Below are 27,408 nucleotides of genomic sequence, written 5' to 3' on the forward strand. Positions count from 1 at the left end.
AGGCAAGATGATTGATGATGAAATGGAGACAAATATTCTGCGATGCTTTCACACGCTGTGGCAAGACAATCCCCCCCAAAAAAAGTGAGACAAAAAAGCTCATCGTTTGACTGAACCACTGCTTGGAAGTAAAAAAAAAAAAAAGGTACAAACCCAGCGGTGCCTTAGATATGGAACTCAAAACATTCGTGTTCATTTCTAATCATCCCTCCCCATTGAAATGAATGCAAACACCATTAATCCTTTTTCACATTTCCCTCAAAACAAACAAAAAAGTAAAAAAGCACCATCGACTATCGATAACTGTTGCTAATGTTGTAGTATAGTCATAATGTCATATTTTTTTAATGATTTGGTTGTTGATTTAGTACTCTCGGGTCTTATCTTGGCCTTGATCAATGACTTCAGAACTGCATTGAGACAATCGTTCTTTCTTGGAGTCCAAGCACACAATGGTCCTCCAGTGCGCAATTAGTGTATCAAATGTGAGCAAAAATAACGCGCAAAAGCTTCCGAGAAAGCATATTTTAACAATCGCCTTCACATGACACAGCAATTACGGTTCTGAGAATCAACTTGTACAAAAATGACGCACGTTTACTCGTGCGTGGATTTCACACCTGAATCGGCAGCACGCAGGAGGCATACGTGCTTTTAATTTACCGCCGCGAGCGCTCAAGTGATGAGTCATGAGTCAAATGAATCATTGCATTGACCTTAACAAAAACAAATAAATTTCTGATTGGTAGGATGAATTTATGCAATTAATGCGCCTTTACAGGTGTTTTATGATGACAGAAACGCGAGAGGGAATAATCATTTCAAGCTTCAGAACGGGAAAAGGATCAAAATTGTTTTCACTTTCTTTCATTGTTGTACTCTCAATTTCGATGTTTAGATCAGCCAGGATTTCGACGGAGCTTTATGCTGCCGATTCCGGTTCCGTGAGTGAGATCGGCCCAGACCGATCCCCCCCCCCCCCACCGGCCCACACTTTAGAGCTGCTCACTGAACAAAACCCCCGCTGCAGTATTTCTGAGAGCATTATGCTGAGCTGTGTAGCCTTGTGCTGCAGCCGCCCCAGTGTAAACAAACGGCTTAAATATGTACTCCTCCTTCCAGGATGTCGTCTGAGCAGGTGCTGAGTTAGTCATTGTGCGGCGATGACACGGCCATCCATCAAGGCTCCAGCTGGGGACGCCGTAACTACTTTTCTTTTCTTCCCCAAAAAGCCTTCAACGAGCTTGTTGAAGCCGAATCGAAACGGCGCTCCACGATATGGACTGTATATGACTTATAAGGTCTTATAAGGTGAACCAAAATGTGACGTTAAAACCAACGTACATAATGAACTTTAATTTTTGGCACACCGCTACACTCTGAAAAAACAAACAAACATATATATATATATATGTATATATATATATATATACTGTATATACAGTATATATATATATATATATATATACACACACATACATAAATATACACACACTCTTACCGTATTTTACGCGCTATAAGGTGCTTCGGAGTACAAACCGTGCAGCATTACGCTGTGAGCTTAGCGGGAGTCTACCGAATGTAAATATTGGTTCCATTTATGCAATGTGAATTCTGAACAAAAAAAAGAAATGAATGTATAGTTAATGCCGGCCTATGAAGACGATGGCACATGTGTGCCGTATATTGCATATATGGGGGATCACATTAGCAGAATACAGACGCCATCTTTCACACCATCTCGTTTTTTCCCTAAAGCAACAGTGATGACAAAAACAAACAAACCCCCCCCTCCACCAAAAAGTGTGACAATAAGCAGAAGATCCCCAGACTATCTTCTCCGTGTCAGTCGGCACGTCTTGCGGGACGAGTTGAGCGAGGACAGAGCATTCATCTCAGACCTACATTAGCCCGTGACGCCACACCATGCGTGGGAGAACAGAAGCAGCCCTTGAGTGATAATTAGTCCAGTCTCTCGTTGGGCAGGCGATTCGCACATAAGGAAAATTCTTCTTCTTCTTCTTCTTCATCTTCCTCCTTCTCTTCTTCACTTTATAAATAAAAGAAGAAATCTTTGTTTCCTCCGAACTGGGCTCTCTCGCGCTCTCCTTCTGCTCCATCCTAATTAGCCTCAATTCCCTTCATTCTTCTTTGATTGCATTCAATCTCCTTGAGTTCAGCCGCCGCCGCCGATGACTCCGGCAGCGGGGTCCTCACATACCCGCGTTCGACAAACCTCAATCTGCGCATTCTTATTTGCCGTGTACGGTGGACAAGCGCAACTGAATGAATTTGAATATGTGAGAGAAATGCAACTTTTCCCAGATGTCTCTTGTCAAAGTTCAACACACAAGAGCATATTTTTCACAAAGCCAATTTAGATTCATTTTCTTTCAAAAACTCATTTTTCTTTTTTTGTTATATTCAAATTTATTCAGAAGGTGTCTTGGGGAGTTTTGTCAGCTCGCTCCGGTTCACCATACAAACTTCCCCCCAAAAATGTCACTTCAACTTGAGTGACGGCGAACTGGAGTCACTTGCTGATCCGTTTGCTCCTTTGACCCAAACTGAACATTTGACTCACGCGGTACATTCAAGCACTGCCGAGCGCTTGCGCAAAGAAAGGCCAATAAAGGTCACGGCGGAAGGAGGCGATGAGCCGCTTGATCAACATTCATTTGGCTCAAACGGGTAAATGAGCAAAGCAAGCTGATTTCCAGCTGTCTCCCGGTGACGGATGACGTTGGATGCAATTGGAATTACATGAATGACTTCACTCTTCCCCCCCCCCCCACCCTCGCTTTCTTTTGCATATCATAAATAATCTGTCGCATCCCCGGCATGATGAACGCGGCAATGCCTCATGCCAGGGTGAACGTTTGATGAGTCGCTGAATAACATGACGGAAAACTGATCCGGAGTTCATCGAACGCAATCTTACAGACTTTACGGTGGTCTTTGCAAATCGAAAACGAGTCCTTACCGCTGTAGGTGACGATCCTCACGGTGGAGTCGCCCTCGCCGAAACGGGTGATGGGGGTGAGACGCACCTCGTAGGACTCAGGCTTGATGAGCTCCGTCAGGTTATGGGTGATGAGCTCTCCCTTATTGATCGTCCAGTTCACGGGAATCTCCTGCTCCCACCATCGCTGCTGTCCCATCTGTGGCGATAGCAGGCAAAATTTAAAAAAAAAACAAAAAACAACATTTAATGTGGAGTCCAACTAGGAAGTGTTCCAAGCCTCCTGTTTTTTCCTTTTATATTGGTGTATTTTTTGTTGTTGTATCCCATTGACCAAATACATTGTAAATTTTCTTGAAAGTTTACAAATTTATTAGGCGGCGGTTTCCTGCTCAAGCAGATTTGGCGTAATATGAAACCCGAAGCTCCCCGCCCCCCAAAATATACTTTTAATATCCCATTTTTCACCGTTGAGACCGTAAAGTGAGCTTAAGTAGGTTGAGTGGTATTTGCATTCGGCGTCACTGGATGAACAGTACAAAGGACATTCTTCGCTTGCATTTAAGTCGAGCCAATATGCATCCCTTTCAAAAATCCTCGGCAGGAGGTTCCCCCGCGTCTCCCAATTAACCTCGTCTCGGCATGTTTGTCGGGACGCGTCAACATTAAATGCGACACAACTAAAACAATTTTCACTGTGTGAGCCGTCGACAGCTCGCGCTGCTCATTAGCCATGTTTACTTTCAAAGTAGCTTTTGAGCCTTTTTGAATTCAGTCGGCTTTCAGCCCATCAGTAAGGATGGAGTCACATTGGCTTGATAGCCCCCCCCCCCCTCCCTTCTCTCTCCCCTAAAGGTAAGGCTGCAGTCACCGCTTTTGAGGACGGCGCTTGTAACTGATAGAATTCCATCCATCCCATGGCTAAGCTCTAAGCTTCCCCTGTGAGGTTCACACAGGCACAAAAAGAAAAAAAAAGGGGGTTTGCCGCAGCGGTGGCCGCGGGGGTTATGCGAGTTAGCGAGGTATGTTTTATCCTTGAGAATAAGCTTTCACGGGGCGGGCGGCACCGCACAAAAAAAAAAAAAAAAAAGAAAGAAAAGAAAAGCAAAGACGACTCCTGCATTCCAAACAGAGGCAAGGCATGCATGCCCTTCTCAGTCCCGCTTGCAAATCCAATGAAATAGCGGCACGCGTGCGCGAGCGAGAGAATGCTGCGAGTGAAGTAATTACTTGGAGTCTGGAGGATGCAACGCCATTATACGCTTTTCATTACAGCTACTTTTGCGAGCAAATACAGTAAGACACAGGGAATCGCACACAACTCACACTTGTTGTCGACCAGCAAGAGAAAACTGACAACTCGTGACGGTAGACACAAGTAACCATGTCTAAGCTCGGTGGACTTGACATTCTATCAGAAAATGGGAACCACTTCGTCCCTGGCGGCACAGCGGACAAGTGATTAGCACGTCTGACTCACAGTTCTGACGTACGGGGTTTTGAATCATGAAACGTTACCAAAATGATACGAGCTGCTGTGTTCCTCCCCAGTGTTCATCAAGTGCAGGAGGGTCTTAGAGGTACAAATTCAACAATGTTATTATACTACTCTTGCGTTAGCGTAGGTACGTTATGGAGTACTGTATTTTCCGCACTATAATGTGCTTCGGTGTATAAGGTGCGCCTTCAATGAATGAGCTATTTTTAAACCATTTTCATATACAGGGTGCATCGCATTATCAGGCGCCTGGAATCGATGCTATAATAGTGGCCGTAGTTACATTAGGCATCCACTAGATGGAGCTACGCTAAAAGAATTCAATAAGATACAATACGGCTTTATTAACATAACGCTTTCACCACAGCTGCAGCTGTTTAAAAGAAAAAAAGCGCTTTACAGAACATTTAAAATGTCCAAGAAATCAGAAAATTGATCACTATAGAAGGCGCATCAGATTATAAGGCGCGCTGTCGGCTTTTGAGGAAATGGAACGCTTTTAGGAGCGCGGAAAATGCTGTACATTACTCCTGACCTACAGGTCATTGGAAGTCAATTATAAACTGAGGAGCCCCTAAAGTATTTCGTTTATTGATCGTGCATGTTTTGCATGATTTTTCAGAACCCGCACAGCTAAGGGAATGGACGTGTTACTGCCTCAGGCGCTAACCACAACATTTCTTAACTTTCAAAGAGCAACAACCCAACAAAAATGAATAATGACCACATGACTAAAACACTGCCAACTACTGTTCACTCTGATTGGTTAGCGCCAAGCTCATCCATCTTTTTAGCACTCTACGGCTATGACCGGGCTCCTCTTACACGTCGATTCGACTGGCAAATCACAGCAGTTCCAAATCCAGGAAAAACGAGTCAAAGATGATCTCTTGCTGAGCAACACATCTGTGGGCCATTTATCGCGATGTCATGGTTCGGCGGCAGACATGAGCGAGGCAAACCAAGCGTCCCTTTTCCTCTGCATTCCAGCTTGTCCCAAGGGGAAGCTGAAGCCAGATGAGATCTGCTATTATTCCGCCTTTATCAGATGCCTCAACCAACCTTAACAGACTCTTCTTGATGTGAAGTAGCGGTGGCTCCCCGGGGATGTTTTCACCGTCTCGCGCAGTCTCTGAGGACCGGCGCAGATTTTAGTAGCCAAGAATTCTTCCGGACCGCTTGGATTCACGAGCCCGTTCTGATGCTTTGTTGATAGTCGGAGCCTCAACTAGGTAACGGATTCGGAGGTTGCTTGAAGTTCGTCACCGGGGTAACTTAACTCTGGAGATGGAAATCCGCAATGTCACTGTTGAGATTCAAATCCGCGACGCGCAGCCGGGCCAAGCTTGGCACTATATAATTGTTTTGGGTATGCATTTTGGATGTACTGGCTGATGGATTTTGCACCCTTGTTTTGCTACATGAATGAATCTCTGGCACCGGCATTCAATTAAGGCGACTGTTCACGTCCCACCGTCACTTATTTCCGCAGAAGTGTGCCGTATTGATTTAACGTCATCTGATTGCAGCTGGGCTGCGTTGGACTTTTTTTCTTTTTTTTTTCTCTTGATGGCAGAAACCGTCGGGATTGATAGCGGTAAGGTGTTGGGGGGCGTGGGGATGCAAACGTGATCATATTAAAGCGGCCGTTGGTTTACGCCAGCTCGCCGGCGTGTAATTAATGTTGCCGGTATTGATCGACATGCACAAACAGGGCTGACAGATCAATTTTGGGACATGTCATGTGGCCTCGTCCTGCCAGATTTGTTCGTAGAAGGAATTTCTAGCTCCCGGGGAAGATTGTCGACGGAAAAGTGGTTCTTTTAGTTTAAAACGGCTTGTTGCGGCGCGAAGGAGGCGCATGCGAAACGAGCGATTCTTCACACATGAGTTGCCATGGCTACAGCATCTTCCTCCATGTGTTCGTCAAAATTCTTTTGTCGGTTGGCAAATAATTTGGGTGGCTTTTGTGTGCGAGTCATTTTATTTTTTTGGACTGCCGCAACGTATACTCTGCCCTGACTCATAGTCCGAAAAATATGGTACCTATTTTGTTTGGCATCAAATCTTTGCCTAATATCCACCAAAAAAAAAATTGATGATGGGTGATTTGCCTGGCAGGGGGGCACCGTCCACTCTCATGACAGACAAAGGGAATAAGGTGGAAATGAATTAATTCACCCCAAACATGTTCTTTTTTTGAGTGCGAAAAAAAAAACCCAACATTGAAATGTTAATGAGATTTGACGAATTAACGCGCGTGCGAGGGAGAGAGCAGCTGTGAGCGGAACAGGCTTAAGAACGCGTCGCGGCTGGCGACTTCTCAGACAAAACCAGTGGTGAGTGGCGTTGAAAAAGCGTGAAATCATTTCCTTAGCCATTTTGGAGAGAGAGCGAGAGAGAGAGCCGATGGAGAACAAAAAGCGCGGTGACACAAACATGGATTTGGAATGTTTGCCGCAAACGCACTTTTTTTTAAAACCGGCTCTTAAATGTCACCTCACATTGGTGGTAACCTGGAAATCCGCCGCATTAATGCGGCCGGCAGGCGTACGGCTTTATCCCAAGCTGGCGTGCCGCCTGCCGCGTTGGCTCGAAAGAAAACACCCAGTGTGAGAAAGAGGACGAGGTGTTTCTATTTGCCAGTTCAGGAATTCATGGAAGAGGACCCCACACCCTCAAAAAACTAAAAACTGCAACTCGAAGCGAGCCATGCATTGGACTGCAGTTTGTATTCTTCGCCGCCGGTTCGCTTCCTCTTCCTTTGAGTGCGCTTCAAACGATTTTGGGTTAACGTTTCTTTAAAAAAAAAAAAAGAAAAAAAGGAGCCACAAGACTCTCACTTGACTACAACTGACAGCTTCTTAGTGATTCTCTACCTCCCGCAGAGCCTCACTCCCACTCCCCCAATACGGCGGCGAGCGGCTGAATTGAAGTGTAAAGATTCGTCTGCGTCAAGGCAAATATGACGAAGCATGCGTGCAAACTTTGGGGAGAAGAACAATCTCCCCCCCGTGGCAAAAACAACAACTCATACTTCTGTACCGAGCTGGGAAAAGGCAGACTAACAACCGGCATACATGAGTAAGCGATTTTTCCTGATTTGGAAAGTTACAAAAATAAAATAAAATAAATAAAAAAGAATTGAAGATTGGTATATGGAATTGCTACCTGTCTGAGACCGAGTCTGTAGGCCACGATGCGATCGACGGCGTTGGGGTTCATCTGCGTCCACTGGAGCTTGAAGTCATAGATCCTGGGCCGGTTCTGCCAGAGAGGACTGTAGGTGTCGTAGTAGAACTCAGGAGAGTAGGCCTTGCCTGTGCAACGAACAACCGGCAGACAAAAAAACAAACAAACATATTCATTCGATATTTCGATTTGGTGTCAGAAGTGGGGCCTCAAAATCAAAACAATGACCAAACAGTCATGTGTCAGTTAATAATTTGGATGAGATGTGACACAATTTGGGACTCAAAATGGACCTTGAGCTCCCAACCATGTTAAAAAAATAAATAAAACGCAGTGTTGATACCGTAGTTGGTGAGGGAAGTGGGGTCTCAAAAAGCTTTCCCAGACAAATGTGAATAAATGCACGATGTTGTTCCATGATGACAACAACTAAATCGGGAAAGGAGCCATATTTGGTTCACAAGTGGGGGTTTCAAAAAATGGACCACTCCAAATGTGGCTGAAATCGATGTCGTCGTCTTATTTTATTTTATTTTATTTTTTGCGCAGTAACATTGGTCGCATTAATTTGCAATGCCTTCATTGCGGCTCATGACTTGAATGTTTCATTTGTAAACACGACCCAAATTCTTTCAAGTGCAGAGCTGGAATTAGCATGACAAAGATGTACAGTGGCTCTTATCTCCACCATGTTGTGTTTGTTCTATTTCCAAACGCCGCTATATCATATCTCTTTTGCTACTGTCGTGACCCAATTACCCCCTCGCTCCCTCCTTCCCCCCGCCGCCTTCCCCCCTCCACACCAACCCCCCCCCCCCCCCCGAGGATCATTAAAGATTTATCTTTACAGCGTGTATCATCTGACACACTTTGCTTTCATGGCACGCAATCAAAGCACATATCACATAGTGGAACATCCACTCGAGCAACACCCAAAAGTGTCCAAATCCTTCTTTTCTTTCCTTTTTTTTTTAAATCAGACCTCGACTTCTTCCTTTATTTTATCGGAATTGAGGATTTACCCATCGTGAGCGGACACATTCTGCCGGCTTAAGCGCTTGGGGTGACCTTGTGAAGTTAGTCCACCCACCGTTTTAGGGACTGTTTACGGCAGACATTTCCTCTTGAGTCCACTGAACTTTTGTTGCGCACGTAACGAGGTAAACAAATGGAAAAATAAATGAATTAAATAACCTGCACTGGCCCGAATAACGATGTTCGTACAGAATTTGGAATCATTTTTGGTGACAGAAGTGGGGCTCACATGCTGTAAAAGACTTCTCAGCACAGTATTAACTCATTCATTGCCGGCGATTAAAAAATAAAAAGAAAAGAACCGATTGAGCACCCGCCAATTTAGATTATTCTGACTGATCTTTGGAGCCTCACGCAGTATTCTGTTTTATGTGAACACAAGAAGCTAGCGAGTGAAAGATTTGATTCTTAAAATAAAATTTAAAAAATGATTACTATTAATATTGTTTCCACCTTATCCTATTTTTTAGTCATCAGCGGTAGAATATAGGTCGGGTTGACTCAAATTATGTTTTGGACCAAAAACTGCTTCAAACGTTTTTTGTGAAAGGGCATATTTTATGCGCAATGGTGGCTGATGCTCATAATTTTTTTGCTTCATTGACACTTCAAACATCTGAAGTCTACTTTTCTTCTCTAAAATACGACAATAAAAATGTGCTTTTAATGGCAAATGTATTGACAACATATCACCAATTTTACATTTGACAAACTATTTGCACGCCATTTAGTCGTAATAATAATTAGTCGTGTGTGCGCGCGTGCAAACTGCCTTATGTGTGTGTGTGTGTGCATGTTTACATAATGTCATCGCTTTTGCTTCAAACTTTAAATGATTTCCGTCATCATTTCTCTCTTTTTGATGACTCACAGGCTGCTTGAAAAGGTCACATTTCCAGAGAGCCACCATGTGCCCGAGCGCCCATATTGTTTTTGATGCACAGCTAATCCGTTTCGCCAACCATTCCCATCCAAAAGATGAAGAACCATATTTTGTGACAAAAGTGAGCGTTGAAAATAAAAAAATATATATATAAAAACATGTTGTCAACGAGTTTCCTGCAGTATTAAAGATGTTTTAAGCACGATTAGCTCGACAGTCTAAACGACTAAAACAGTCACACTAAATTGGAAACAATTTCCTCACACAGACTACGCGCGAGACGGCGACTCGAGCCGTTGCCGTCGAACCATAATTGCCGACAGAGGTGGGGGATAAAAATTCACCGCATGCCGTAAAGTTTTCAAGTTGACGTCATGCTAGGTAGAGACGATGCCTTCAAGAGCAATTAGCATTGCAGTAAAGCCACACTTGGTGACAGAAGCGGCGGCCCACAGAGTTGCGCCGACAGCTTCTGTGTTTTTGCGACCAATCAAACCCACAGTATCTTTTAATACATTGCAGGTTAAAAAAAATATATCGTGACGCCAAATAGCCTCACCTCTGCGATTAAGGTGCGGGAGCTAACCGTCTTAGCCCGCCTTGAAACACATAACCCTGGGTGGGAGACATCAAAGATAAAAGTACATGCGGCTTAACTGATCTCTTCCCAAATCCTGTTTAGAACAGCAGAACCGATGCAATGACTCAGAAGAGGGGCTCAGTGGAACCTTCCGGCGGCACGTTGACCTTATTTGTAGACTTTATTTTTTGCTTTCCCCCCCCCCCCCCCACCCCCCCGAAAGGTTTCATGAACCTTCTCCGACTAAGAGGTGTCACGATGAGTCTCCCTCCCCCGTCCACCAAACCACTCTATGCTTCCACCTCGCGTGAACCTGAAGAGAGGATACTAACAGATCGCTGATGCGTTTATTTTTCTCCATTTTGATGAGAACAAATTGCACTGTCTGACAAATTGCACAGATCTGGCCCGTTGGGTTAGATCGTCGAGTCGGCTGACTGTTAACTTACTAAACTGTTAGCCGCCCCGTGTGTTGAGCGATGGTGTCGGTTGACGAATGCGCTCCGTGCGACTCTAGGGGGAGCCCTGGAGCAAACGACAAACTTTTATTTTATTTTATTTTTTGGACGCTGCGCTATTTTAAGGCACATAATAAAGCCGCTGATCCCGATTGCATCTTTAAAAGGCAACTTGTATTCAGATGGGGGTAGGACGGAGAAGCATCTCTGGAGTTCCGCTCAGAGTTTTACTGCTTTTTGAAGACGCCAACAAATGACAGAATGGGGGTATATGATAATGCCGAGTAACTTCCCGACATCATTCATCTAAGATACATGAAGAATGGTAGCAAAACGACAAAAATGATGACTTGTACGTTAGACTCTTCCAGCCGAAAAGTGACGGATTGCGCCTTTGATGTGGAGATCAAGTTCAAGTTTTTGCGTCAAAACAGATGGAATTAAAACAGAGTACCTGCGAGTTTGAATTAAGACTTTGCGGCTGCGTTTTATAAGATGAATCCTGCGTCCCTTTTTTTTTTTTTTTTTAACGACTGCAATAAAAAGCCGCGAGCATACAAGCGCGTTATGATGAAGGATTAATTTCACGAGGTGACTCGCAAAATGCATCGGAGAACAAAGCCCCGCCATTATCCTCTTGCTTTTTTTCCCCCCTCTAATTCCTTGTATTTGTTCATTCGGTCATAAAAAAGAAGGGGAAAAAAAAGGAGGTAAGTGTTGCTCGCTCAGTGGCGGGAGAAGAGATGCGGCGAGATGATCTCGATTATAAAAAACGGTCACGTCAGAAAAGAAGTCTGACATTTTTACGGGGGGGAAAGTTGGATCACATTATTGTCACGAAGTGTCAGTTTTAAGGGGGGAAAAAAAATTGTGAAGCTTTAATTTTAGAAGAAAAAAAATGACAGGAGCTATCAAAAAGTCTGAGAAAAAGTCAAAATGTCATTAGAATTTTACAACAGGATATTCCTTTTTTTTTTTTTTTTTTTTACCGAGAAGGTTATAATGAGAGGGACAAAACTGTGCTTTTACATGAATAAAATTAGAATAAATAATTTTTTTCTGGATTTATGTAGCTGTATTTATTTTAGAATAGGTTAAAGATAAGAAAAAGGTTAGCTTACACCAAAACATTTAATTTTATGGAAATAACCACAACCTGCAATTTTTTTTTAAATTAAATAATAGATTCATTGAGAGGAAAAAAAGCAGAATGTATTAAGAATAACATCATGTTATCAACGACAACAAAAACTCCACATGGCGAGAAAAAGTCTCAGTTTCACAGGAATGAGGCGGCAATTTTACGCCGAAAAAAAAAAGTACAACATCATTTCTGAATATGACTTTTCTTGAACAATTGTAATCCCGCATTGCGGCGACCGTGATAAAAATCTTCGAATAGGAAAAGAGCGGGAGTTAAGGCAACGTGTCATTGCACGTTTCACGGATGACATCGTGGATTTAAAAAAAAAAAAAAAAAACGATTTTATTTAATTACATTTTTTTCCTCTTTCTCTTCCCCCCCCCCCCCCGACTGAGAGAGGCTTCCCATCGGCCCTCACTTACCTTTGGCAAGCGGCGAGTCCAGATGGCAAGAATGTGGAACGCTGGGGCGGAAGAGCGAGGGAGGGAAGGAGGGATGGCGGATGAAAGCAAAAGAGGCTGAGCGACAGAAACCGGAAAACACAATTGGCTGCGGGGGAGAGTGGGAGGGGGGCGTGAACGGGATGCCTCGGATATACCGTACCTGCTTCGCCGACATTTGTGTCGCACACGAGGTGGATGCTTTACAATTAGAAACGCCGCTAAACAGGTATGGAAGGAAAGAATTGGGAGCCGCTCTTCTGCCTGTTTTAGAAGTTTCCTTCTTCCAACACGCCCGATTCAAATGATCAGGATTGTAATCAGCCTTGCTGATCATCAATCGACTGGGGATTCACCCCCCCCCCCCCTCACCCCGCCCCTGACGAATAAACAGTGTCAAGAAGGGGGTTAGTCAACCCTGCAATTTTCCTCTTTCAGCAGCGGTATGAACAACTTTCACGCATGCCTGTGAAAACAGGGATTTGGTCGTCTTTTACTGTGTCACCGTTGGATATGATTGGAATTTAGAGAAAACAGACATAATGGGTGAAGCAATTTTCCTCCGTCAGAAGGCGCAACAAACAAATTTCACGTCGCTGCGTTAAAAATTGACTTTTTTTTGTTCGCCTTTTCTGTTCTGTATAAATGGCAACCGATTGTCACGCAGAAAATATCGGGTCATTTTCTGCTTTGAGAGGTCGATAAAGGCGTCTTTGGTACTGCCTGTAAAAGCCAGCCTTTTCCTGGCTTTTCCATCCAATTGTGGTTTGGTGTGAAACAGAGTGCGCTGCTTGGACAGGTCGCCACGGAAATCAAAAGAAACAGGAAGATAGTCTGATGGATAAACAACGACCATATTTTCCCGCAATATAAGGTGCACCCAGAAGCATTCCAATTTCTCAAAAGTCGACAGTGCGCCTTATAATCCAATGTGGCTTCCATATGGATCAATATTCTGATTAGTTGGTCGTAGATTTTCAAATGTTCTTGGAAAGTGCTTTGTCACAGCTGCAGCGGTGGTGAAAGCTCTTTAAAAATAACGCCGTATTGTATTCCTTTAGTGGAGCTCCATCTAGTGGATGCATAACGCCACTACTGTAGCTTCTATTATATACGCCTTGTAATGCGGTGCACCCTGTACAAAGATTAGTTTCAAATGCGTCCATGGTTAGTTTCATTACTTCAACTGGAGTCATTTGTGACAGCAAGTTTAGAAGACTTGCGTGATTGGAAGCATTCTCCAAATTAATTTGGTGGTGTCAGCCGGAGCTAACTAGATGGAAGCTTCCATTTGTTGAAGCAAAGAAAGATATAAAAAAAAAAGCAGCAGCAGACAGTGTCGGCGACGACCTGAGCGACACCTATTCAGATGGACTTTTCCTTTCCCTTTCCTTGGCGGCTCTTTCAATTGAATTGTCAATCTCTGGCGAGATGCCGGCGGTGGAGGAGCTTTTCGTGCGCAACGAGACAATTTGGGCTGTCCATAAAAAAGGGGGGAAAAAATGCACAGGCGGGGGGGGGCGCATGTTGAAGGGATGGACGGATACACTTGCAAATGTTGTTGTTGTTGTTAGGAGAAGTCAATTCTGATGGTTCGATTTAAACTGTCCAACTGAAGCGGTTACTTTGAGTTCACTTGTTCCCCCCCCCCCCCGACTATTTTGTTGTGTTTTTGAGAATTATAATTTAATGAGAAAGACGTTAAAAAAAATCTGACATTTTTTAGAGGAACAAAGTTTAATTTTATGAATATATAAAAAATGATTTTTTTTTCAGGAATAATGTCACAATATGTCAACAAAAAACTGTATTTTAGGCTCATAAAATGCTCACTCCATGAGAACTGTGGAAGGAAACTTCACAAGAATAATGTAATATTAGTCATTCGGTCAGACAGTTTTCTGATCGCAAATTTGTCATTTTACTGGACATTGAAAAAAAAAAGACATTTTAACAGTTACTAGTGTAATTTAAAAGGTTGAAGTTGTAATTTTACGAATCACTAAATGCCTAAAAAAAATTGAGCTGTAGTTTTATGAGTGAAAAAACATGAGTCGAATAAAGTCGTCATTTTACGCAAATAAAGTGGAATTAATTACTTTTTTAAAAGCCAGAAATGCAGTTCTGGGTACAAATCTGGAATTTTATGAGGCTCTAAAGGAAATTTACAAACCAATTAATGCAAAGCACGTTGGCGCACGGGTCCAGCGAGGCGCACGGCTCACCTGTGACGTGGAAAGTGCACTTTCCCGCACCGGCCTCGTTGATGACTTTGCAGGTGTATTCGCCCCAGCCGTCGCGGTTCAGGCTGCGGATGGTGTACTCGGTGTCGTCCCGCTGCGTGTCGAAAGGGCCGGCGTGCAGCAGCCGATTGGACAGCAGCCACTCGAAGCGCAGCACGCGCGACGGGTGCGCCCGCAGCACCCGGCACGTCATGACCACGGGCCGGCCCAGGCCCTGGCGCAGCTCCGTGTGGACCGGCTCCACCGTTGGGGGGTCTATTTGGCAAAGGAGGAGGCCGCCGTATGAGGGCAAGTGACGTCCACAAACGTCAACATGTATTTGGGCGTTTTTATCGGAATATCGCCGACAGCCACTGACCGCGAGAAAACATTTTGCGACATCGGAGTGCGGTGGCGGGCGCAGAAAATGTCACCGAATTAATTGCGTGCATAAACGTCATGCACGGGATTTGAAATTATTGTTTATCACAAACAGTGTGGCCGGTCTGCGGAAAAAATAAATACATTAAAAAATAAAAAACGCAAGCTTCCGGCAACTTGTAATTGCCTCCCATTTGCATATTTCCCATCACAGGGATGTCAGGTTCAAAATAAGACGGCACACATGGCTGATTCGCTGATTGAAATTGTCAGCTACGCTTGTATTAGTATCCCAGTGTAATTACTGCGCTTTCCTCACTCGATGGGTACATGAATGACATCTTAATTTGTTTTTAAAACATATCCTCATTCATTCATCCATTCATTCTCCAAACTGCACATCATTACATATTCAATTTAAAAAAAAATAGGGTGGCAGTCGAATGCTCAGTGACAATATGAGTCGAAGTAAAAAAACAAAAAGCCACGTTTAGCTGAGCTTAATTCACTCCTTCATTTTGTCACTTCTGTGTCTTGCGCTACTTCGCTCGCTAACAGCCCGTCAATTGCCACTGACGGCCGATGCCCGTTTAAAAAAAAAATTAAATTGTAAACAAATGATTGACGGCTCCTTCATTCAAACACTCGCCATACATTTTGAGAATCCGCCTCCGTCTCCCAAGATGCTTTATTGTTCCTAATGAACGATACCTGGCAGGTACAACCCGACACAATCACCGTGCAGAGTTTCATCATCGTCATTATTGCTGGCGAGTCATCGCCTCGCGGCTCGAGTGGCAGCAAAGCAAATTGGAGGAAGCGTGGCTTGCTTTGCCCCGACGATGACGTCAAGGTACAAGGCTCTCCTTATGTAAGGACGCGGCTTCCTCTCCCAGTTTGACCCCCCACCTTCTCTGTCGGCTTTTGAGAGAATAAAATGCTTTTAGGTGCGCCTTATGGTGCGGAAAATACTCAGCCAACCATCAGCGACTAGTTTAGTTGCGATTTCCAAATTTGAACTTAGATGACTGTGAGCGGTTTCGCAGTGTCGCAGATGTAACAGCCAGCGTTGGTCTGTTGCTAATATGCTAAAGGCTAATCGCTCCCACAGTAATCGATTGCAGTGGGTTCTGCTGGCCTTCGTCATGCAGATGCACTGAAGTTAATTACAAAGACAAATCACAACGCGGTTCATTAAGCTAATTTTTCTCGCTTGCAAACCAAATATGCTTCTTCCGGAAGGCTAATTGCCTGCTAAGTCAATGTTTCCACATCAATTTAAGATTAAATCTCTCACTTCTGTCTCCAAATATTAAATCTAAAAGCGTAAAAGGCTCGGAATAACATTTTATTATTTTTTTGGACAAACATCTCCGTGCTTTGATTCATCAAAGAGACTTTTTACGTGCCGCTGCGCTACTTCGCGACAGTGCGCGCGGAAGTTAACAATTTACTGCGATGTTTGCTCAGGTGGTGTTTGTATATTGTTGGGAAGGCTTTTTTTTTTTGCGACAGATAGCGAGGACGCTCGCCCCCGCTGCGATGGGGAACATAAGGAAGGCCAGGATAACGACAATTCCCATGCATCAGGGAAGGGCCAGGAAGTGGAACGCCGGTATCTAGGACAGGAGAGAACACGACATAGCTCGGTCTTCGTTCGTCTTCTTCCCGTGAACCGTGCCAAGCCGGTTTGCCTAAGAACATTAGGGGCGTCACAGCTTGGGATTTTCACAATTCTATTAGCAAACGGCGGACATTTTTTTTTTTAACGCCGCGAGCTGTCCAAACAATATGGATGCAGCTTTCAGAAACCGTTTTTTTTTTAAAATGCATCTTTTTATGACATATCAAAGCTGTTGACTTGATTTACTTGCGCTTGGAAAACAAAGGCGAGGGTAAGGATTGGCATGTGCTTTACATGCTAAGAAGAAGAAGAAGAAAATGAAGACGTGGGGCTTGGTGTGTGTGTGTACAGGTGGTGTGAACAGAATCAGGGCTGGATTGGGGAGATAAAGCAAATTTCTCTCGTCTTGGTTTCACGCTCGGAGAGTCACGCGTCAGCTCGGGCGCTGGCTTTGATGGCGGCCATTAAGGCGAGGTTGCAGATGTCGGGATGATTGATTAATAATGCTGTTCATTAGGTGTGCTGCTTTGAGGAAGGTCAGTGGATGAAAGCGCCCACACATTATTTAAAAAAAAAAAAAAAAAAAGTAACCGCTTGAAGAGGATGGAGCGCCTACAAATGATTGTTTTATTTACTTCCAAGACATATTGTGACTGATTGTGAGCGACTTGATTTGGTGAAATTTTGGGTTGGGAGCAATGGAACACATGTGCCCGGCTTTATATATTCAGAACACACACGTAAAAAGGAAATGTACTCCATTACAGTTTGGGGGGGGAAAAAAAATCCTAATAAGATTATGGGTACTTTTTTTTTTAATTGCAATTATTTCACAGGATTACATGTAGACAGAAAAGCTACGGCGCAGAGAGCGTAAATTGTCATCAGGTTTGGGATAGTTACGTTAAAAAATGTATTCCGATACAGTTACTAGTTATGTGTTTGAAAAAAAAAATGTAGTTAGTAACATAATCCAAGTACTATATTATTAACCCTTTCAGAGCCAGCAGTGGACATCTTATCCAAGTGGTTAGCACGTCTGCTGAAAAGTATGAAGAACGTGATTTAAATAATAGGCTACTTGTATTTTTATATTAGTAACTAGTCCCTGTGTCAGAATAACATCAATGTTTTAATTTTATTTTATTTATTGAATTATCCTCCACTGCGGTGATGTACTTTCCATTAATTCTGCTTTTGCAAAAGTGACATTCTTTGGGCTTCTGATTGGCTTCATATTGACAGGCAGGGGTGGCGCGCCACCTGTTGCTTTGGCGTATGGGCGGCAGCCTATTTCTTCCTTGAGGAAAGCTTTTAGAGTCGACAGGCGCTCTCTCTTTGGTGGTACTCGGCATTACTGACTCACATTTTCATTTGTGAGTACTCCGTAGCCACATGACGGCAATAACGGGGAGAGAAAACAACATCATAAAAGGCGAGGAAGTGTTGTGCAAAAAGCTTGCGGGCCCCGAGTTGTTATTTAGTCGTTTCCTTCGCTCTAATTACGCCGCCGGCAGACAAATGCTACGTTATGCTGTAATTCTGCTTAGCTTCCCGCTGCTCAGCAAATCACGGCGCTAACTTCCAGTAATTTTTTTCTTACGACTCGGCTACTTAACATTTTGCACGATGGGTTCCGGTAGCACAGATTTATGACACTTGAGATGAGGAATTCATGACTCCCCCCCCCCCCCCCCGCCCCCCATCAAGCTTACAGAGTCCAAATCGTTGTACTTTTTGTTGTTGTTTGGATGCCGACCTTGAATACGCGTTCACTATATTCCATTTCGTAATAAGGCTGTAGCATTAAATTAGGTGGAAAAAGTGAAGGGGGCTGAGAATACATCCTTGTTGCACCGGACATAACACGTTCTGAATGTTACACTCACATTGGACGATGAGCTCCACCACGGCCTCGCGGGGCTTCACGTTGAATCCGTTGTACTGGCTGGTCTGACATCGGTACGATCCGGTCATCTCCCGCGTCACGTTGACGACGCGCAGCGCTCCGTCATAGCTCTCCATCTGCATGCTTCCGTCCGGCATGGGCGCCTCCTTGTCGGCCCGCGACCACAGAATGATAGGCTTGGGCTTCCCTGAAACAAGGCACTCCAGCTCCACCGTGTCACCCTCACGGGCCACCAGGGGGGACTTGCCCCGGGGGACTGTCAGGTTGGGAGGAACTAAGAAAGAGAAAAACAGAGGAGGGACTGATATGGGGCTCTAGAAAGTCAGCGGGCGTGGTACAGGGTGACGATCGAATGAGGGGAACGGGGTTCGTGACAGCGGGACACTCCTGCTCACAGGCAGCGAGTGAGGATGCAAGCAAACCAATAAACAAACAAACAAAAATGCGATGAAGAGCTGACAAGTCAGGAAGAACCACAAACATCCTGAGGCGAAAGGATCTAAAGCCATGGACCACATACGCCTAAATTGTCCCAAAGGTTTTTTCAAAATCACAAAGCGGGTTAGCGTTGTCATTGAGCTAGCTTAGCATCAAACAGCAAACATAATACAAATCTGAAGCTGCAGTTACCAGACTCGCTGTACACACCCACACAAACCAAAGGCACACCCGGTGCTCACCCGAGGACCTTGTTTACTGCCTTCCACGTGTCTGCTCTTTGCAACTTCTCTTGCAAGACAATACACTTAACAAAAAAAGACAACTCTTAGTGTTGAGTACAATGAGTGTTTTTGCGATGAGATAATAATGCTCGTGTACTGCATTGGGTGCTGTCTGCTCGATGCAATGTCTCCTCTCCTTGTGCAAAACACACTAAAAATACAACTCTGTGTGTGTATGGGTGTGTGTGCTATTAGATAATTCATTGTTTATCTCCTCGACGCAATTTCTTGTTTCCGTGGCTGGAATACGTTAAAATCAAAAGGCAGGTGAACACACAGCCAGTGCTTGGGCTCGATGCAAGCTCACCCATTCTTACAGGTAAGATATCCTTTATTTGTCCCACACTGGGGAAATTTACAATAAAATAAAACTGAAACGACGTCTGTCGCTGTTCAGTCCAGTTTATAACAATTTGTGAGTGTGTGTGCATCAGAGGACCATGTATACTGCATTGTGTGTGCCCGCTTTGCGCAAGTTCCCCCATTCTTGTAAAATAAATAAATATAATGCACTCAAAAGACAACTTTGGTGTCTCCCAAAGTTCATTATAGTGTTATAACTGTATGTGTGTGTGTGTGTGTGTGTGTAAAAAGGAAGACAGCAGGTTGCATTTGGGTAGTCTGCACTCTCATCACACATGCCCGGCCAAATTAATTTGTTTAATTAGCAAATCTGGCAAATAGCATTGGCTCCTGGAGAGCTGCGCGTGTGTGTGGGGGGGGGGGGGGGGGGTATAAGTGTGTCGACGTGCGCGTGTGTGTTGTCCCCACTTCAAACCATCGAACAGACTCCAAGCCTATTTTACAAGTGTGCCTCCCAAAATAGTTTACAGCCAGCCAGCCAGCCAGCCAGCAGAGAAGTGGAAACGTCCTCGCTGATGAAACCGTGTCACACGTCCTTCCCGATGATTCTCGGATGGCTGCCATCACAGCCCAAAGATCGCGGTCGAGCTGGCGTCGAATGTTGTGGTGTGATGAAATTGGCCGCAATCCGTAGGGGGTGCAGGGAAGTGGGACAGAGGGGGAGGTTGTGAACAAAATGAAACTAGAGTCCAGTCTGTGGTCATCAGGGTGAGCATGAGCTTGGATCTCCGAACAGTGATTATCGACATAATGCTTGTTCTCATTCGGTTCACGGGTGAGCTCGAGCCTATCATAGCTAACTTTGGGCGACACAAGGTGTACAGGCGAGACAAGGTGTACAGGACTGTAATTTCCCAGACTGGTTCCCGTCTAATTCCACATACTCAGATAGAAAAACATTCACATGCAAGGCCACAATTTTTCATCAGTGCTACTTGAAGGGGGCACATCAGACAACACACTTCCTAACCAGATGTATGACAAAAATACTATATTAAATGGGGACAAAATACATACATCCACGATCCTAACCCGACAACGAAGGGTTCGACGCAAACAACAACATGGCATAAAACTGAGCGTTCAAGGACGGCACAAAACTGCTGAACGGAAAACCAACATTGAGTGTAAATGCAACTAGGCCGTGTCTGCCATCTAGTGGAGAATGGTGATATTACAACTGAAACTACCATTGCCACATATCCGCCGTATGCTGCCCACTACGTCCCCCCCCCCCCTAGTATTTGACAACATGTGAATTTTCCCCTCACGCCCCCCCCCCCCCCTCACTCAAAATAAAAATAATCAACGGGTTGCCAGATGCCCATCCCTGTTTTATTAGTTGGGAGCCGAAAATTTCTAAGAGAAATTATTTATTGAGTAGCAATAATTTGGAAGGAAACTGGAGTATTACCAACCCCCCGCATTCAGGAATAGGGAAATCATACAAGCTCCAGATCTTTAGGGCAGACGTGCTAATCACTAGTCCACCGTGCTGCCGGCCGTCCAGTCGTGCAATTAAAACACTAACCGTCGCTTCCGTGCTGATGGTAATTTTAATCTTCATTTTGAGCAACGTGCCCGAGGGTGACTGGAGAGGGAATGACAAATACTGTTGACATTTTAAAGACGGCGGGGAAAGGCAAATATGCTGTATGGGAGCGGTCGCCACGGCAACAAGGGGCCGGGGAATTATTCTAAGTGAGCAGTTGTCGGTGATAAAAAGCAGAAAATTCAAATCCAGACGCCAGAGGGAACTCATTTCAGCCACTTGTGTCGACACTTTGCTGCGAGCGCCGCACCGGTGAATGTTGGGGTGGGGGGGGGAAAAGAAATGTCATACGCCAACACCCTGCAGCAACATGTATTAGCGTTAGCATTCATTTGGTGCGCGGCGTCCGGACACCTGCCGGGTGCTCTGGAAAGCCAAGGACTTTTGTGGCGTCCATGCAGAGAGCAAACAAAACTATGGCAGGCTGCCTCGCGGCGACGGTCGGCGCGCTGAAACTCGCTCCGTTAACATTGAACCAGAGCCAAGCGTGTTGTGAAAACAATGGAGTGATGCATGAAAACTCGCGGGGTGACGTCGCCAGCTGGAATGAGGTGGACGTTTGGCTAAGCCACGCCCCCCTGAAATGCAGGCCGGCATGCATGTGTAAGCTCCAATAAGTTGAAGGCTATGTTCCATTTCCAAGACCCAAAACAAACCCGGGAAAATGCAGGATGCAAATAAATATATGCGTTCGAACCTTATGTTTCCAACGATCAAAAATAGAGTCAAATCAAACATTCCAGACCAACTTCAAACAAATACAAGCTCTCGATCAAGCTATTTTAACCCTTTCAGGGACAACAATGACTACAATTGATACCCGTTGCGGCTATTAGTGGCAAGAGCCCAGACGGGTGGGCACATCATTACGCCAGGCCTCTCAGCACAGATTAGCCGGTCAATTATGGCATCAACTCCGGCAGCACATTTCCAACGAGTCTGCATTGTATAGCCTGAAAACAATGTGTGTGTGCGGGTTTGGCGAGTGATTAACTCAATGGGTCGGCGCAAAGTGATCAGAACCATTTAGGGCTCGACACGGACACCGTCAATCTGTCGCTGAGTTTATTTGCTCCGTGACATCACTTCTTGTCTCCATGGCAACATTGCGCTCTCGCTCTCTGCTCGCCGCACTGCATGCGAGAGCATGGGAAGAGAAGGCGCGCGGGTTTATTTCGCATACTGCAGCCTGTTTAGGCGGCAGTGCCGTTGCTTCTTGAGAAGAGGCGTGACATCGTTGTGCTCACAAGGTACCATCATTGTTGTCATTATACGCGTGTATCAAGGCGCTTGCTTGTGTTCATTTCATGTCCTAAATCAGCCCGATGAGGCGGCAAGCCAGCCGCCCTCGTTTGTTATGGAGAAAGACAAGCAACATTGTCAGCTCGCTGGTCACAAGGTACCAAAGTGACAGCGATACAGACGTACTAATGCCATGGCTCACGCACTACAGCAGCCATCTAGGCAGCCAACGAGTCGTCTTGTTAATACTCATTGAGAATTACAGGCAAGCCAACATTGCCAGCCCCCTGCTCACAAGATCCCAAACTGACAGCCATACACACATTGACACTGTATCTTATGTTGATGTCATAATACACCATCCCATCTAGGCAGCCAACAAGTCACCTTCGAATTACAGCCGTTTCAACATCCTCAGTCCCATCCTTGCATGGAAGCAACACTGCAGTCATACACACATGAGTGCTCACTTACGTTTATTTTATGTGCTACTGCAGCCCGTTTTGGCAGAAAACTACAGTAGTGGCCCTTGTTCATGTTGAGAAAAATACGTTCACGTCAACCTTCAGTCAGGTCCCTGCTCACAAAGTAACCAAAGTTGCGACACATATTGACTTGCCTTTATTTCACGTGCTTCAGCAGCCTGTTTAGGCAGCATTGGACAGTAGTTGTTTAATTTATTGCTATGAAGGATAGCCATGTCAACGTTAGACGTGTACACCGAGTGCCAAACTGTTGCTGTATGCAAGTACCAAGGCGCTATCTTGCGTTTCTTTCGGCTGCCGTGTCATCATTCGGTCCATTGCTCACCAGGAAGCAAAGTTACAGTCGATGATGCATTAACTTCTGCTACAGCAGCCCGCTTAGGCGGCAAACTAGATACCACATTTATTCCAGTTGATGAATGACGGGACATTTTTAGGTTATAAAAACGCAGCCGTCAAGCTTGAATGCACCGTCTCACTTCCTTTGTTGTTTCTTTTATCCTCGCGGCGAGCGCTTCATCCGGAAGGTGAGCTGCGTTGCTCAGGGGCTATCGACGGCGGTTAACGAGAGAAGGAAGCCTGTTTCTTATTCATGTTTTCCTGTCAGCTTTCCCCCAGCAGGAGAGACGGGTGATTTCCCAGAAGAGCCCGCGTACAGCCGCCTCCGCCTCCGTAACGTACAACTGCAGGTGGTTGCGGCGCGAAAACGACTCTGGGCGAGAAACAAAGCTGCCAGATTGTCACACGCGTGTTCGACACGCGGCATCTCGCGTCTGCTATCACGTGGCAAGTTTTCCCAGGGCTGGGGGGCAGCCAGCTGCGGGACAGATGCTCGGCACCTTCGTCCCACCCTGGGGAGGCAACTTCGGTTTGTTCACCGCAGCCATTGGACTGGTACCAAAGTTGCAGCGACAAAGTATCTGGAAGTAATAACGCAATAGCTTTTCTTTATTTTGCATGCTACGGCAACCCGTTGAGGCGGCAAAGTAGATCTCGAGGAGAAACAGAAGCATATCGATGCCGTCGTTCGTATCAATTGAGAATCTGTTCCTTGTTGCGTTCATTAACAGCTCATTCATTAATGAACTTGCGCACTTAATTGATTTTCTCAATTCATCACATGCCATTCCCGTGATTGACATCCAGACTGGGTGGTGCCAGTGCATCGGGTGTGCGCGGGATGCTAATGGCTCGACTTCGCCGGGCAAAGTTTTTCGGCAGAGGTGACTTTGGAGTCTTCCGACTTAACTTTGCGATCATCCATCAGACTGGCGACGGCTGCAAATCTGCTATGCTAATTTTAATGAACAGACCCGACTAATCACCGTTGCTGCATTCTTCCTGTCGGAAGTGTAATGAATGGGAATATCCTTCTCCAGCCCGCTTGGAATCTGGAGTTTTGATTGCGTGTTAAAATGTCAAGGATCTGCCTGTAACAACTTGACACACCCATTACGGCTTTTGATCTGCGATCTGTGTCCCGCTAAGAGACAAACAATATTTCATAAAATGGTGAGTCGTTGAACAATAATCCATACACAAGAGCTAATAAGAGGATTAATTGGCTGCTTCCAGTGAAAAGTTGATTTTTTTTTTAAACACTGGAGCTTTTAAGTCCCTTTCAGCTGTCCCTCTGTCTTTTAATCCTGACAGCATCCAGCAGGGAGGTCTGTGTCCTCGTTCCTGCTTATAAATAAGCATTAGCTGCCAGTCGGCGAGGAGTTTGGTTGGGGGTGGGGGGTGGGGTTTAATGAGCGTGTCACGCTTGCAAATATTAGCGAGAGAAAGTCATGAAAGAAATCTGCCTGCATCAAAAAAAACCAACAAAAAAACAACTTTTGGAATATATAAGCCGGAGCGGCGAGAGACTGTGTAAGCTCTTTTATTTTTTTGTTGTTTTTCCCTGATCTCACACAGACCTGCAGCGTAATCTTCTTTGAATGCTTTTATTAAGAAGCCTAATTGCGGCTTGGGCTTTCCTGCAGCGGGAGAAAAAAAAAAGTGGCACCTGACAGGCGGTGGCCCAAGAATTGTTGTTTCACACGAACACTCATATTATTAGTCTCATTATTATTCCTCCATTATCTGATTCACTTATCCAGGGTTGGGTCATGGGGAAAACTATTTTCGCAGGGAAGCCCAGACTTCCCTCTCCCCAGCCACTTCATGCAGCTCTTCCAAGGGAAATCACAAAGTGTTCCCACGCCAGCCGAGAGACGTAGTCTCTCCGGCACGTCCCAGGTCATCCCCGGGGGGCCTCTTGCCGATGGGACATGCCCGAAACCACCTCACCAAGGAGGCGTCCGGATGGCATCCTAACCAGATGCCAGAGCCACCTCATCGGCTCAGCTCTTTCTTCACCACGACATATATACAGAAACAGAAAAAGAGAAATCTATCATCATATAACATCATCATCTCAAATATTGTGCAGGAAAAAGCGTTTCCAGCATGTCGCCATGATGAGACCCCGAATCTGGTTCTGTTGCAATGCTCACATCCCTTCGCACAACATGATCTAAGCCCTTCACTCGGCTCGACGACAACACACTCCAGTCATTATTTGCAGCCCACAGACTGCACTACTTCAAAGATAATGAGCAAACTTCTTTTTCCTTCTTATTCTTGGCAGGTACAATTGATCTCGCAGTTTTGGAGCACGGGGATTATCAAAGGATTATCTAAGAATAATTATGCCCGCCAAGGTCGACGTGCCGCTTTCATGTTGGCGGTGAGGTGTGCCCGGGATGCAGCATTGGGTTTGTAAAACGTAAAAAAAAAAAAAAAAAAAAAGGCTAATGGCACATGAATGCAAAAACCAGACCTCCGCCAAGGCTGAAGGATCCCGAATAGCACAAAACTGTATTTTGTCATTCATAGGACTAATTTGGTTCTTACGGGGAGCATATTACCATGAGACAGATATACTTTGCGATATACTTTGTTAAACATCCGAGAATTTTTTGTGGGTTTTAATAGAAAACATGAATGACCCCGGCATGGCCTAAACCTCATCCTGTTTTTATCTAGCCAAGACAAGGTCTTCTCAGCTGCCCGTTTTGATTCCTTTCGCAGCCCCTTCAGGCGGCCCCGCTTTGCATGATTCATTTAAAAAAATTAGGATAAATATCCTTTCTTGCCAAGCGAATGCGAATGTTAACCCCACTTAGCCTTCCACCAAATTTGGTATGGCCGGTTACGAGCATGATCTTGCTCGAGAAGGCAGAAGCGAAGGATGTCGGAGGCTTTCAGCATTCAAAATGGGCCTCGACGAATCTCCATAATTTCTCCATGAAGCTTTCGCGCAACTTGAACTTTTAAGTCCTTTTTTTTTTATTCCTCCAGCAAAGCCACTTGAACTGAATTCATTTGGTATGAACCGTGTTGTCGTTTCATCATTCATGGCAAAAAAATGAAGAAAAATGTCAAACAGATTCCATCCTTGTCATACAAATGTGAAGGCTAACCCTACTTAGCCTTCAGCAAAGTTTCCGGGCCCGAGGTTACTCTCTGTACATCATCTTGCTAAAGACGACATAACCTCTTTGATGGAGTTCAAGACTCTACACAAATCCTCATCCTCCCTTTAAGTAGTGCTTGTGCCAAACTGCCTGCTTTGAGTCCTTCCATAGCCCGTTTAGGCATCAAAGCAGCTCGAATTGAATATACTCTGCGCGAATGTCCCCTTACAAATGCTAATGCTAACGATGCTATTTTCAACAACGGCGCAAAGCTTGCGGGAGGCAAGCGAACCGGCTCAAAGTGTTTTGTTCCATTCAACTCCCTTTGAGATGTGATTGACTGATGCTAAAAACGAACACAAAAGACAATCGAGACGGTTGACAGCTGATTATTTGGTTTTCCCGCAGCCTCCCATCAAACGACTTTTTTGTTCGGAATAAAGTCGTCCCGATGGAGTCGTCGGAATGTCGTGACACAAAGTGGATTAACGCATCGTCATTGACACGAGCACAAAGTTTGTCAGACAGCAGTATGTATTACGCTGCCTCCTGGTGGCCAAGGCACACACCCACACATACCAGTCGGAGCAGCACACTCCGATTCACGAGTGAGTGAGTTTGGAAACGGGGGCGGGGGTGTTCACGGCGGCGTCTGAGGCTCACCAGTCGTGGAGGAGATGTTGACGTCGATGCTGATCTCGGGAATGCCGCCGCCCTTCAGCGCCGCCACGCATGTGTACGTGCCGAAGTCGGTGAACTTGAGGTCGATGATGTCCAGGTTGGTGGTGCCGGGCGAGATGTCCGTATCCGTCTGCGTGATGACCATGCGTTCCGAGCTGCGCAGGGCGCGGCCGTTCTTCAACCAGCTGAAGGTGAGCTCCTCCGGGGGCGTGGCCTCCACCTACCAAACACATGAAAGCTTGAATCACCATTTTTTTTTCCTCTCAGTTCAAAAACTTTAATTTGTTCTTTGACTATATTACCTGACAAGATATCTTGACTTCCCGACCAATCTGGATGTTGTCGTCATTGTGGTACGGGTCGGGAGTGATCCAGAAGCGGCCCTTTTTCAATGCTACGGGGGAGGGTGGGTGTTAATTTTTGACCTTGATAAAAAATTGGTGCAAAATGAAACCTGTTTCGATTTCAATAAAGATGCTTTAAAACTGGCAAAACTTGTATCTCATCAATATCCATCAATTTTCATGCTCCCATTCCTTCCCCAGCCCGTTTAGGCAGCAAACAAGCTCCCTGG

General features: G+C 45.2%; 1 protein-coding gene across 5 annotated transcripts in view; it reads right to left on the bottom strand.

Moving 5' to 3' along the window:
- The window catches only part of LOC127592027 (MAM domain-containing glycosylphosphatidylinositol anchor protein 2-like), a 99,344-nt gene that overhangs the window by 14,771 nt on the left and 57,165 nt on the right, over nt 1-27,408 (bottom strand). For 3 of the 5 annotated variants that reach the window (XM_052052415.1, XM_052052414.1, XM_052052416.1), the window contains 6 exons: nt 27,137-27,228; nt 26,817-27,054; nt 18,309-18,629; nt 14,418-14,690; nt 7,632-7,780; nt 2,984-3,161 (listed from right to left, as the gene is read on the bottom strand). In XM_052052415.1, coding sequence (XP_051908375.1) covers nt 2,984-3,161; nt 7,632-7,780; nt 14,418-14,690; nt 18,309-18,629; nt 26,817-27,054; nt 27,137-27,228 — 1,251 coding nt within the window. The remainder of the gene's footprint in view (nt 1-2,983; nt 3,162-7,631; nt 7,781-14,417; nt 14,691-18,308; nt 18,630-26,816; nt 27,055-27,136; nt 27,229-27,408) is intronic. The other 2 variants (XM_052052419.1, XM_052052417.1) reach the window with 1 other exon arrangement.

This window comes from Hippocampus zosterae, chromosome 19, assembly GCF_025434085.1.
Source record: "Hippocampus zosterae strain Florida chromosome 19, ASM2543408v3, whole genome shotgun sequence".
Taxonomy (NCBI): Eukaryota; Metazoa; Chordata; class Actinopteri; order Syngnathiformes; family Syngnathidae; genus Hippocampus; species Hippocampus zosterae.